We start from the raw sequence: 13476 nt of genomic DNA on the forward strand, positions 1-13476 counted from the left end.
GTTCGGGCTCGGTGACGGTGATGCTGCCGCCGACGTGGGCGCCTAGCGGGGGGATGGGTATTGTGAAGAGGGTATTGCCGGCCATGTTGTATCCGAAATTATTTTATTTTATTTTGTTTGGTTTATTGATCTACGGTCAATCTGTGATGGACATCCAGATTGAACAAGTGAACGAAGGAAGATGGTATAAACTGGAGATGATTGAAACCTTGACGGCAGTTGGTGTTTGTGTGTAAGTCACGGCTCGGCTCAACCGCTCAAAGAAACATGGATCCCGTGTTCCAGGTTTACCTCGGCTGCAACCAGGAGCCACTTCCCAACATCGTATCCACATTCGAGGTTCCCACGCTGAAATGAGCCTCACGGAATGTTCGGTTGGTTGACACGGGTTTCTTGGCCTCATCTGGGGTTACAAAAACGCCATGTGACAGCCAAGTCCGAGACCCCCGGTGCATAGCCCCAAAGCCCCAACCCCGGATTATCCACAACTTATAGATGCACAGCTGTAGGGCCCCAAGACCAGAAAGACAGCTACCAGGTACCCAGGGGTGGCAACGATGTACCCTTACAAGCTACACTTAATGATACAACCAGGCAACGCATCACCAGAAACCCCAACGCCTCGAGTGCCAGCTATGACCTGACCATGCCATCCATGTCTCACTCCCCTAACGAAACCTCGGACAACCCCAGTCAGCGCTATCATCCAACTCAATAACACCCCTGCAAGCCTATATAATATCTACCTGAGAACACAACAATGCATCGTTTCCCTGGCTCCGGTTCAGACGGTACCCCCTGAAAGCCCATGGCCCACCTAGACGGCTGAGTACCCGCCCCGACTACCCGTGCTTTGTAGCGTGTTTAGCACCTTGCGGATGAGGTCCCTCATAAGGTAGGGGACGTCCCGGAGCGTGTCGCCGTGCGGGAGCAGATCCCAGCCACGCGCGCCGTACCGGTTGTAGTTGAGCCACGAGCCGAAAATGAGGTAGGATGCCGTCGCGAGGAAGACCCTGGACTTGTTAGTGCTCTTGACTCGGGAAAGGAAGAGGTAGAGAAACTCACAGGATGACCAGCCAGGTAAAGAATCCCCAATGCGCGCTCTCTCCAGCCGGCTCCGGCTCGTCCACGGCCGTATCGCACACATGCTTGGTGTACCACGTCAGGTACAGCGTGTCCATTTCCGCGCCGTCCTCGCCCGTCTCTCGTTTGTAGCCATCCCACACGAGCGCCGCGCCGCTCTTCTTGAGCTGCTTTTCGGGCGTGCTCGGGTCCTCGTTGTTATCCCCCTTATCATCGCCCTTCTCATCCTTCTTGTCCCCCTCCTTATCACCGTCCTTCCCCCCCTCCTCCTCGCGCCGCCCATTCTTCTTCTCGCCCGGCTCGTACACATCCACGCTCTCCCACTCGTTCTCGGTCCCCTCTAAGTCGGGGTTGCACCTGAACTCGACGACGGTGCGCTGTGCCCGCCCCTGGTACGTGGTGTGGCCCTGCAGCGTCAGCTTCAAGCCCTCCTTCTTGCCGCCCTTTTCCGCCTCGCCGTCGCCCGCTTTCCCCGGCAGCCGCTTCGCGTTCCACGTTATCGCCTTGTGCTCGTCGCCGACCACGATGGGGATGACCTGGTCGATGCCCGCGGACTTGTCTTCCTTGTGGTCCCAGCGATGCTTGATCGCGCATACTGTGGGGAGGGTAAGTCAGCTTTGTGGTATACGTCTTTCCCTCCTACTACCAAATCTCACTCCCCTCCACACCCGGCGTCCCCCGGTTCCCGAGCCGCAAAAAGTGAGAGAGAAAAAAAAAGGAAAAAGGAACACGCACCCTGCGTCCCATCAGGACACTTCCCCCCACCATCCACGTCTCTCTTCCTCCGCAGCGGCGCGCACACATCGATCGCATACGTGGTATTGTGATACGTCGGGCTCGTATACTCATGCGTAACGACGACATGGGGCCCCACCAGCGCGCGCAGGTCATACTTGTGCTGGTCCTTCCCGCCCTTTTCTTTCCCTCCCTTCCCCTCACCGTTCCCGTTGTTGTTGTCCCCTGATGGTACGAGGATGCTGTCGCATGCTAGTGGGGCGGGCGCGGCTGCTGCTGCTGCGGGTGCTGGTGTTGATGGGAGGTTTGTGGCTGCGGTTGCGGTTGCGGTGGGGGAGAGGAGGAGGAGGGCGGCGGCGGCGGGCCACCAGGTTGAGGGTGTCTTCATGGTGATGGGCGCGGGGTTTTGGTGTGTTGGGGATCGGGTTGGGAATAAGTGCGAAGGAAGGCTCGCTCTCTCTCGGTTGGGATTATCAAGGGGTTGCTGCTGGCTGCTGTCGCGTGTCGAAGTCGGACCGTACGGGTGCGGTAAAAAGAAAGATGCGAAGGGCGGGAAGAGAAGGGAATGATCTAGTTATTAACGCCGGCGCAAGAGCGAACAAAGAAGTGTCTTGGCCCAGTGTTGAAAAATGGAAAGATGACCGCTCGATGCTCGGGAAGTTCCTCCAGAAGACTTGTTGGAGCGAGCTCTGCCACTGTTTGGCGTGGCTTCGTTCAGGCTTGGCCGATTCCGTCATCAGCTTCTGGGAGTTACCAGGGTCCGTGCACTCCAAGCTGCGGGATCAGGTCCCGCGTATCAGGGGCTGGTCACGTGCGACCCTAAACTCACCCACTCTCCCATACTTCATTTCAAACCTTAACGCCCTTCTCAAGACTGCGGTCTCTACGAAGATGAATTGAGCATTAATGTATGCTGAATCATACAAAGATGAAACACACAACTCCGCATGTTAGAAATAGGTCCGTAATTCGAGATCGCGGAGTAAGAACCCGAAGCAAATCAAAGAAAACGCTGAACCCCATCCCAGACCCAGACACCCAGGGTATATATAGGTGAACGAGGGGAAAGAAGAAAGCAAGACTTCGAATGCCCTTGAACTGCCCAATGAAAAGAGCTGCCAAACCAAAAAACGTCAACCATTCCCGTTCGTTTCATCACCGTAATCCCAAACCCCGTCCTGAACTCCAGGCCCTGGCGCCGCAGGTGCCTAAAAAAGAAAACGAAAAGGGATATCTTTTATGCACCCCAGATACAAAATTCCCCTTTCACTTTCAAAAGTCGTGCCGCCCTTAATCGACGGTAAAGCCTGCTCTGCATCTCACATGCCAAACCCAACCAACCCACCCACTCAACATTCCGACCCACCACGGCGGTGTAAGCAGCGAACCCCAAACCCGAGCCAACCCCCACACGTCGATATAGCCGGAAAGTCCCTACATTCCCCCCATCTGTTGAGCCTGCTGCTGCTGCTGCTGCTGTTGCAGGGCTGCCATGTGCTGTACCTGCGCTTGAGGCGGCGTTGGGACCTGGCCTTGGACCGGCAGGCCCAGCCGACCCTGCTGCATGAGGTTGAACACATGGGTACGCGCTTGCGCGCCGCAGTTGCGTTTGAATTCCGCAAGCTGTTCTTCGGGGATCGGCAAGCCGTTGAACTGGGTCGAGAAACGCGGCAGGTTCTTGGTAATCAAGGCGTTGGTAAGGTTGCGTACCTGCCCCTGCACCAGGGGATGGCTGAAGCCTATGTTTTGAGGTTGGGTTGGTTGCTGACCTTGCGGCTGCGGTTGCTGCGCAAGGTGCTGTTGGTTTTGCTGATGCTGTTGGTGCTGCTGGTGCTGTTGATGCTGCTGAGCGGCGGCGGCGGCTGCGGCTTGTTGCTGCTGCTGCTGTTGTTGAGCGAGCTGGAGCTGTTGCATGGCTGCCATCTGAGCTGGTGTCATGCCGCTCATGGCCATCATGTTTTGGCCCCGGGCCGCCTGCTGAGCAGCCAAGAACTGTCTCTGGGCAACCTGTTGCTGCATCGGCGTCATCTGCCCTAGCTGACCCATCTGTGCCACCTGTTGTTGCATGTTACTGAGCTGCTGCGAATATTGCGCGGCGAGTTGGGCTTGTGTCGGCTGGTTCATCATCTGACCGCCTCTCTGCTGTTGCTGCAGTAGCAGTTGTTGTTGCATCATGCGTTGCTGCTGGGCGAGTTGATGCTGGACGTTTGGTCCACCGTTCATCATGCCGTTTTGCTGCATTTGTGCCATTTGTTGTTGCTGTTGCATCACACGCTGCTGCTGAGCGATCTGGGCCGCCGTGAACCCAACTGGCACTTGCATCATTCCTTGCGGCGTCATCACCATATTATGCCCGAGCTGAGCGCCCGCCATCATGCCCGGAGGCGGGCTGGCTTGCGACATGCGTGGGGTTGGCACACCCTGGGGCCGTGAGATGGGCGTGGCGTGTGCCATATTCGGAGTCGCGCTGGGCATTCTCGGTGTCCCGCCCGCATGACTCTGCTGGCTTCCGCGCGCCGACATGTTGGGTGCCATTGGCGCGGCCATAGGGTGACTCTGAACCACCGAAGGCGGCCTCGCCGGGCTCCCTGCCTGCCCCATGTTCGAGTTGGAGTGCTGCATAGCCACTCCCGCCATGCCCATGGGGGACGACGCCGTCTGTGGCGTGTTCTGTCGGACGATCGGGGATGATGCCTGCGGTTGCGAGACCTGAGGGAATCGCGCTTGGTTTTGAGCCATGTTTACGGGCATGCTCACCGGTAGGGGGCTTTGGTGCACCGAATGTGCGTGGGGCGTACCCATGGCTGAGGCGTTCGCATTCTGTTGCGCTTGTGCCTGGGCTTGTGCTTGAGCTTGTGCCTGAGCTTGTGCCTGAGCTTGTGCCTGGGCGTGCGCTTGCGCTTGCGCCTGGACTTGGGCTTGAGCTTGCACCTGGGCCTGATGGGCTTGTGCTTGCACTTGTGCTTGGTGAGCTTGTGCTTGCGCTTGCGCTTGTGCTTGCGCTTGATGAGCGTGGGCTTGGGCTTGGGCTTGGGCGGCTTGCATCCGCCGTTGCTGGTCCCGTTGCTGATCGCGAAGGGCCTGATCTTTTCGCTGACGCTCCAGGTCGGCCTGCTGGGCAGCGAGCAGGGCAGCCTCCTGTTGTTGTTGTTGCTGCTGCTGCTGTTGTTGTTGCTTTTGGAGCTGCAGCTTCCGCTCGTTCTCGGCCTGCTTAACCTTCTCAAGTTCCTTCTTCTCCGCGTGCTCTCGCTTGATGTCGGCGATGAGTTTAAACCGCTCAAATCTCGGTTCCCAAGTCGAAGCACCGGCCTGGCCGTCCCCGTCCGAACCATTGCCGGCGGCCTGCGCGCCAGCAAGTTTCGAGGATAGCCGCTCGTCCATATTGAGCATGAACCGCTCCTGGCCCGCAGCTTGCGCTTCATCGGCCTCCATTTCAGCCACAGTTCGCTTCCGCGTCTTGGGTTGGGGCGGCTTTTGCGAGTGATCCGGGTGCGCTTGCTTCTGGAGCAGGGCTATTGTCTCTTCGGCATTCTTGGTCGGTTCCAAGTCCAACGGTGCCGTGGTGGCTAGCAAGATCTGGGCTTCCGCCTCGTAGATGTTGCTGGCATCAAGCTGCATCCGTTCCAGCTTTTGTTTCTTAGTTGGCGGCTGCATGCTCGCGGCGGTCGGCGTGGGCGGTACGGCAGCATGAGGCGTTGGCGGAGGGACGGTCCCATCCGCACGGGCATCGGACGCTCCACGGGGGGTAGCTGCTTTGATGGAAAGATCGGTGTGCAGGCTCTGCTGCGTAGGATGGAGCACCGTGGTAAATATCTTGGGTTTCGCGGTGCCCTTGCCCTTCTGCCCGTCTGCGGGTGCGCTGGGCGCCGGCATGTTCTCCTTATCCTTTTCTTCGGCCGTCTTTTCCGCGGCTAGGGCGGGGACACCGGCAGCCGGGAGGTTCTCCTTGGGGTAGGGCACATGGGCCGAAGGAGTGATGTACTGGTTGTAATTGTGGATGGAGAAGGGGGCTGTTTTGCTCGAGGCTGATGTCGGACGGGCAACATCCCGGGCTTGGGCAACAGACTTGTGGTCGTGAACTTGGACGATTAAGCAACCATCGTAGAAAGGCACACCGGCTTGGGTGAGTTGATCAAGCATCTCGTGGGGCACTGTCCGAGACCTCAGGTGTTCCAGGAATATCCTCATGGGTGAGTGGTACGGAAACATGCCCTCTTGCTTGTCAAAACGGAAGTATGTCTGGTGCAGATGGATGATTAGGGATGGCGGATGCCCTGCAAATTTGCTCAAGATGTATTTATCGGTGACCACTATGGAGCTACGTGTTAGCAATCCATGACGTATGTATCTCGTGACAGATGGTAATACGAACCATAGGGTGGAGGTTCGGTCGCGAGAGATGATGCGAGATCCGGGGCGATGCTAGCGGATCTGAGGCCAGCGCTTCTTTGGCCTCGACCCATTCCCTGCCCCGAAGCATCCTTACGTTGCCTATTGAGTGTGCGCGCGGATGTCGGCGTCGTCCCGCTCGCGGTCGGGGGATTGGAGGGCTGGCCAACAGCCGAAGAAGGAGCGCGCTTAGCCGACATGGAAGGTGAAGGAGAAGAACGCGACAGGGCGGCGCCGTTGGTTTGGATGCCTGGTGGGATAGGGCGTTTTATTTTGGTAGAGACGGCGCCCGTCGGCGTGGCGACAACGGTGGGCGCCATTGTTTATGGGCCAGCTGCCGCCGGCGGCAGCGAGGTAGGGGGAAGATTCAGGATGTTCGGGATCGCTCCTAACGCCAGATTGAGGTGTTTGCAGCGTGGTTCGTCGACCTAGCAGGTGCCCGGGCGCCTCCAAAGGCAATACCAGACCTGAGGCCAGTGTTGTTGACTGTCGCGATTGTTGTAACGGTAGATGGGACCCGCAAGTGCGGATGCTTAGTTCGTGGCTGCCGAGGCGTGTTGCGCCAAGCCAAGCTGAGGACAGGCCAAGGCAAATGATACTGATGCGCGCAAACGGTGGTCGGCGTAAATAGATTGTATATTCGCTGCAATCAATTCCGCGGTCGCTGAAGTAGCAAGTTGGAGCAACGCTGTCGCAGTGTTGTTGTCGACGCGATGATTGCTTGTTGTCTTGGTCGGTCGCTTGCTGAGTGATGAGCGCCAGCCCTTTGTGTGGGGGGTGGACGTTTTTGGGCGATCTTGCCCCTGTCGAGTGGCTGCTATTAACGAGGCGTGTCTTGGCTCAAGAGCCGCATCACGTGATGTGGGCAAAAAAAAAAAAAGCCGAGCTCTGGGTGTAGGTACCGACAATACACCAAGGCAAGAGGTAAATGGTACAGCGAGAAAGAGGGAAGAAGTAGGGGGCTTGTACGAGTTAAAGGCAAAACGATTTGATCCGGATGTAGTTAGCGTGCTAAGGCCCTATAGGCCCAGTGCCTCCGGGCGAAATAAATCCCATCCATCCATCCATCCATAGTTACCGACAATACCTTCGAGGGAAGGGAACGAAAAAGCAAGCCATTCGGAAGCCCAAACTCTACTTTTTACCTTACTCAATATATGGTGTTCCATTTATTTCTCGCGGTTTCCTTCATCGCTCTCTCTTTTCTTGAGTTCTGTTGCTTTTGTCTATTCTGTTAACTTTTTGCTCCCCTCCCCAGTTCGGCTTTTTTTTGGCCAAAGGGAGACTCGGTAAACAATGAACTTGATAACAATTAATTGAGGTAGGGAACAATAAGCCGGGTGTGAAATTAATTAGGTGTCAAATAGAAGCAATGGATTATTACCGACATTCATGTTACCAAGCGTAACTCACTACATTGGTGAAGCATTCGCACAATTCATTTAACATGGCATGACCTTCCTTGCAGATTTCAGTCACAGAAAAAAACGCCGTCTCAACCCCCTGGTTGGGCTCGGCGGTGTCTTGTCCTATGGGTGCTATATAGCAAAATATGGAATCAAGGAAAACCACCGTGGGGGAATCAATCATCACCAACAAATACTCATAATCTTCACATCATATCCGCCATCATTGACTTACTTATTCCTTGCCCAACACCCGCCGTGCCCAGTCATCCTGGACCCTCGTTCCGTCCACGACCACCACCCCGCGGCCCCTCCCGATACGGTCCTCTCTATGCCACCACACTTCCTTCTCCTTGCCCGGCTTCTCAGCCTCTGACTCGCTATCCGCGAGCCCACCATGGCCGCTCTCGGCGCCCACCACCAGAATGACGTCATGCCGAAGCCAAGTCTGCATATTGGTGACGGTACTGCCGTTGTCGCCGGAGAGCGACTCCTGGAGGTAGATGATTTCGGGCTGCATGTGGCGCAGGATGTGCGAGTGGCCATTGGGCGACGTGAAAGAAACAATTAGCTGTCCTTTTCAACGAGGGCCTGGGCCTGCGAGTAAATGGGGTTGTATGCAGGGTCCGAGGACGACGCACCGATTCTGTCCAGTTGGTTAGCGAAAACGAAAAAAAAATAGGGGGGGAAAAGGATGCGTAAGAGCAGGTGAAACTTACAAGGGGCTCCGGGCTTCCTCAGACGCTTGTGCTTGGGCATGTTCAATGTTGGAAAAAGACGAGCTTAGCGACGGGGGAGGCAGGGCGCTGGTCGCATCCGGGTTGCTATCCTTCAAGTTCGGTGCGTAGATGAGCACATAAAGCTTGATCGCAGAGAAGTCCAGTTGGCGGGGGATGTGTGACAGAATGGACTGTTGTCGGGCATTAGAATAGCTCGCGATTTGAGATGTTGGCTTGTCTTGTTGGCACTTACAGCATGCTCGTGAAACCCATCGGCATCGATATCATCCAAGCGGTTGTCAGCCGAAATGACAATGGCAACCTTTTTCCGGCGCTTGTTGACATCCTTGCTCTGAGACGGCGCGGCAGCCCTGTCCTGCTTGGCATCCGCTTCCTCCGACCAGGTCTCGTGGTCGGCATATGCCGACTTGTCCTCCTCCCTAATCGCTGCCAACGCGCTTCCCACAACCGCGCCGGCAGCGGTCACACCGGCAGCGACCGTCCTCCTCGCGTTGTCAAAAAACTGTTGGGGGCTCGGGCTACGGCGCAATGCCGCCCAGCCAGAGCTGGACGACTCTGGCTGCGGCTGCACGCCGCCGAAGGTGGGGGTCTTGGGGCCGGTGCCGCCGGCGCCCCCGTCTCGGGATGCGCCGTAGGCGGGATTGTCGCCATAGTCAGCGTTATCGTAATCGAGGTCCTGAAGATCGGCGGGCTGCTCGGTCTCTTGGTTGTCTTCATCTTTGCGCAGGCTCCAGATCCAGGCGGCAACCCCGGCTGTCGCAACCGTCACGGTCACGGCGAGGGGCACCCAGTGGTTCCATACCCCGCGACGGCGGGACGACTCATAGGGCGGCGACATTGACGGCGCAGCGATGGATCATTGCGTTGCCGGCAATGGAATGGAAGAAGTGTTGTACTTGGCGCGCGCGTGTGTAGTACCTAGGATGTGCGTCCTGTGTGTGTGTTGTGTTATGTGTATGCTTGTCTGTGTGGGGGTCTTTCCGTTGGCCGGGTATTGAACAAGTGAAAACGTTATCGTCAGTAAGACTTCGGCGGCCAGATCAAAAAAAAAAGTTCAATTCTTCGGCAAAGGACGACAGAGTCTCGGAATCATGTGGCTGGTGTCGGGGGTTTCTGATGGCTGGGGATCAGGTTGTTGATGCACATCCCCAGCCTTCCATAGCCGAGCTCCATTTCCGGGCCAAAACCGAGGCAGATGGTTGGCCGGGCGAGCAAAACAACAGCAGGAGCTGATGCCAAGAAAACTCGCGGCAGGGGGCCAGGGTCCAAGGTTGGCACGCCCCGTTTTGCGCGCCCCGCTTTCACCTTGAGCTCATCTCTTCTTTGAGATGTAGGGATATGACGCACGGGCCATTCAACTCTTCGAAAGTGGGATGTGGATTTCTTAGGAAACACTTTCAGTGAGTCAGTCTTCGAAAATCAGACCTACAGAGAGCGACCACCTTAAACAAGTGACGTCAATTACACCAACTTTCGGCTTCACTGTCACTGGCGATACGATACGTAATTTTATTTTCAAAAAAACCGTTCTGCTCCGCGTCATAAATCTACCGAAACCGCAGTCAATTCTTCGATAGCGGGGCAGAATCCGTCTTTACGATGCCCCACGCTGTCAGTATCGCGACCCCGGGCCTCCAGGCCTTGATCCTCTGTGGCCCGGGCAGCTCATTCCCAACTTTCACCTCAAATCCCGATGAGAACCCCAAGGCTCTTCTCCCTATTGCCAACAGGCCAATGGTCTGGTATCCGCTCGAGTTTTGCTACCGGGCAGGGATAACAAGTGAGTGACATATCTAGCCGAGATGTCATGAACCAAGAGCCCAAATACATCTTGACCATTTCAAACACCGTTTGGCTTTCTTGGTCTAACATGACATAGATATCACACTGGTTTGCCCACCTTCGGCTGCAGAGGCTATCACCACCGCTCTGAAGACGAACCCCTTCTTGACCAGTTTGCCTTTTCCTCGACCTGACCTCCTCGCGCCAAAAGACCTGGACCAGAACACAGGGACAGCCGAGATACTCCGCCTCCCCGAACTGCAGGCCGTCGTTACGTCTGATTTTGTAGTGCTCCCCTGTGATCTTGTCTGCGAGCTGGGCGCCGACAAGCTGCTGCAAGCATGGATGGTCAAGTCAGCTAGCCTCGAAGACCTCGTCGGGGATTCGCCGTCTGGCAGCCCGCGGAGTGGTGGGCTTGGTGTGTATTACCAAACCAAGACAGCCACGCCCATCAAGGGCGAAGAGACAGATTTTGTGGCGACCATCCCACTCCCACCGACCTCAGTCCTCCCCCCGAAGGGCTCCCTATTCCCCGACATGGCAAAGGTGGTCTACTCCATGCCAACCGATTCTCTCAAGGACGTCGTGGGAGAAAAGAAGGGCTTCCCTGTACGGCACGGACTGCTTCGCCAGCACGCCCGGGTAAGAATACTGACCACCCACCGCGACGCTCACATCTACATCTTCCCGCATTGGGTGATGCAATTCATCAAGGATAACGAACGGCTCGAGACCATCGGCGAGGACGTCATCGGATGGTGGGTCAAGGCCGGCTGGCAAAAGGGCCTCTCCACCAAGCTCGGCCTAGACAGCATCCTCCAGCGGCCAGACAGCGGCAGCGCTGACGGGCATGCCAGCCCGAGCGGGCACAACCCCACCAGCACGCGCAAGCTCAGCGCCGACGCACCCAACACAGCCGCCTCGTCCAACAACGGCGACAGCGACAGCCAGTCAGACAACAGCGACGACAAGCGCTCCCCCGCCGAAACCGAGGCGCCCATCCCCCCCCATGCTCGCCTACATCCACCCGACCGGCCCCTCGGACCCCCTGATCCGGCGCGTCGACACGGCCCAGCTCCTCCTCCAAATCTCACTCCAACTCGCCAAGCTCCCCTCGCTCGAAGAGACGGGCGCGGATAACCCCTCATCCCCCTTCGCGCACGCGCGCAAGGTGGCCTACCCGGAGGGCGTCAAGTCGCGGACGACCATCACCAAGCAGGACAGCCTGGTGGCGGACAACGTGACGGTGCAGGAGAAGACGTCGATCAAGGAGTGCGTGGTGGGCGCCAACTGCCAGATCGGCGAGGGCGCCAAGCTGTCGCAGTGCCTGCTCATGGACGGCGTCGTGGTCGGCAAGAACTGCAAGCTGACTAAGTGCGTCCTGGGCAAGCGCAGCGAGCTCGGCGACGGCTGCGTGCTGACCGAGTGCGAGGTCCAGGAGAACCTGCTGGTCGAGGCTAAGAGTGAGTCGATTTCCGGTTGCCCCCGTGGTCCCCTACCCCCTTCCTGAGGCTCTTCCTCGTCATTGCCTACCCACCTTCTTTGGTTGGGACGGTTACGGCACATGGTTTTGCCAAGCACCAGTATTCTAACCTACTCCCGCGTATCACAGCCGAAGCAAAAGACGAAAAGTTCATGTCCTCCTCCGGTCTCGAAGCAACCCAGCAGGAGCTGGACGCTTTCGGGGACGACGACGGAGCAGACGGCGAGGACGATGACGACGAAGAATCCGACGAGTGAACCAAACCTGGTAGGACCCAGACTATCTATTGTTAGATGAGCTGAACCTATTCGGCCCGCCATCGTCGAGGAAAACAAAGTCGACCATGTCTGCCACAGCGTTGCATGGTGGGGGTGTTTGATGTCCAGCGGTTTCAGAGCGTCCCGCTCCTAAGGCTGTACCTGTATGTATGTGCAACAACCCCTGGCGGATGACGGGTAGGGCGTCAGTAGCCATGCCCAAAATAGGATCCTGCCGCTCTGCATTGCAGACTGCGGTCGCGACGCCTGCCGTGAAAAGAACCGGCGGAATGTCACTCGCATACTACGTAGCAATCTAGTGGTTTGTGGATGGACCGGCCAGTGAGTTTGGGTGCGGCTGTTTGCCATGCACTGTACTTGTCGTTTGGTGGTAGCGTGACCACATGAAGTAGTGCGGCTTTCGCGCCGGACTTGGCCTACACAGGCGAGAGAGGTCGAGAAAAACAGGGAATACCCCATCACGGGTGCCACACCTGGCAAACCATGTATGTCGGTACTGGGCAAGCGTGTAGGGCCCCACCACAGTGCAACGGCGAGGCTCAAAGTTCCCCTTGTTTCTCTCCTTGCCCTGTCCCGGGCCCTGACCTTCTCCCCCACCCCCTCAAGCCAAGTGGCGACTTGTTTCCATACGGCGGACAAGTGGTTTGCGCGAGTGACGAGGCTCTGGCGGATACCGCGGCCTACGCAGGCCCGGCGATAAGCGGTCAGCTCTGGGAGGGGCGACGGCGTCTCAAAGCGTGCCAAAGGCACCATTTCGTGGCTTGCATAACGTCGGGAACGGCGCGTGGTGTCCTCCCCTGGGTTGTTTGAGTGGTTGGGGAGTGGGAGTCACACCAAGGCGCGACGCGTGCGCCGAAGCGCTCTCCTTCCCGCTGCGAGTCCCCGCCGTATCATTCATCTAGCGAAATCAACATGGCCTCGCCGTCCTATTGCATGTAGTAGCTCAAATCGCTTAAATCGGCGAGCGAGGTGACCCGGTCCCGAGGCTGGCCCCGGAATCCGCCCAGGGTGGTGGCCGATAGGGCCAGTACGTGGAACGAACGCACCGAGTTCGGACCGTGATTTTTTTGCGCTGTCCGCCCTTGTTTTCCCTCCGTTTACCCCGAAGGGGCAAAGCATAAAGCCCATGGGCAAGGGCAGTACTATGACAGTTACCGGTTTATCTCAGATTTAGAAACTCGGGATATCCAGACAGAAGTTTCGAAATCAGCATCGCGGGTAGCTTCTCTGTGAGGCTGATCGAAACCAAAACAGGGACATTGTGTCAGGGGACATCCGCTACCCAGCAGGAAGCACAGGGACCCCCGTTTCAGCTTGGCACCGTTGCTTCATGTTTGCACCCCCAGAATTGGGCTCAGAGCGGCGAGCGCCGGACTAGAGCAGCCAAACACGGCGTGAATTCGCTGCGGCTCAAGGAGTTGTGGCCGAAGCCTCCGAAAATAGACATCGCCATGCGTTTATCCTTCCCAGCGGTGCGGTTGTGCCTCCGAGAAGAGGACAAGTTTGTCAAGGCCATTGTGTGTTCAAATTTGGAAATGTGGGTTATATGCGGCGGCGGCGGTGAAGGTAACTCCTTGCAA

The 13476-nt window shown here is 57.3% G+C and overlaps 4 protein-coding genes across 4 annotated transcripts; 1 reads left to right on the plus strand and 3 right to left on the minus strand.

The window, feature by feature from the left end:
• Window positions 1–1061: 1061 nt before the first annotated feature.
• Window positions 1062–2206, minus strand: CHGG_08229 (uncharacterized protein; the record flags this gene model as incomplete). The annotated part of the gene is made up of 2 exons (XM_001225884.1): window positions 1062–1678; window positions 1819–2206. The coding sequence occupies 2 exons, from the start codon at window positions 2204–2206 to the stop codon at window positions 1062–1064; spliced, it is 1005 nt and encodes a 334-aa protein (XP_001225885.1).
• Window positions 2207–3252: 1046 nt separating this feature from the next.
• On the minus strand, window positions 3253–6527 carry CHGG_08230 (uncharacterized protein; the record flags this gene model as incomplete). The annotated part of the gene is made up of 2 exons (XM_001225885.1): window positions 3253–6092; window positions 6305–6527. 2 exons carry the CDS (start codon window positions 6525–6527, stop codon window positions 3253–3255), a joined length of 3063 nt encoding a protein of 1020 aa, XP_001225886.1.
• Window positions 6528–7848: 1321 nt separating this feature from the next.
• CHGG_08231 (uncharacterized protein) lies at window positions 7849–9191 on the minus strand (the record flags this gene model as incomplete). Its single annotated transcript, XM_001225886.1, has 4 exons — window positions 7849–8189; window positions 8255–8259; window positions 8333–8523; window positions 8586–9191. The coding sequence occupies 4 exons, from the start codon at window positions 9189–9191 to the stop codon at window positions 7849–7851; spliced, it is 1143 nt and encodes a 380-aa protein (XP_001225887.1).
• A 761-nt stretch (window positions 9192–9952) lies between these two features.
• Window positions 9953–11875, plus strand: CHGG_08232 (uncharacterized protein; the record flags this gene model as incomplete). The annotated part of the gene is made up of 4 exons (XM_001225887.1): window positions 9953–10133; window positions 10233–11058; window positions 11108–11598; window positions 11748–11875. The coding sequence occupies 4 exons, from the start codon at window positions 9953–9955 to the stop codon at window positions 11873–11875; spliced, it is 1626 nt and encodes a 541-aa protein (XP_001225888.1).
• Between the last annotated feature and the right edge of the window lie 1601 nt (window positions 11876–13476).

The sequence above is a fragment of the Chaetomium globosum genome, genomic scaffold (assembly GCF_000143365.1).
Source record: "Chaetomium globosum CBS 148.51 scaffold_5 genomic scaffold, whole genome shotgun sequence".
NCBI lineage: Eukaryota > Fungi > Ascomycota > Sordariomycetes > Sordariales > Chaetomiaceae > Chaetomium > Chaetomium globosum.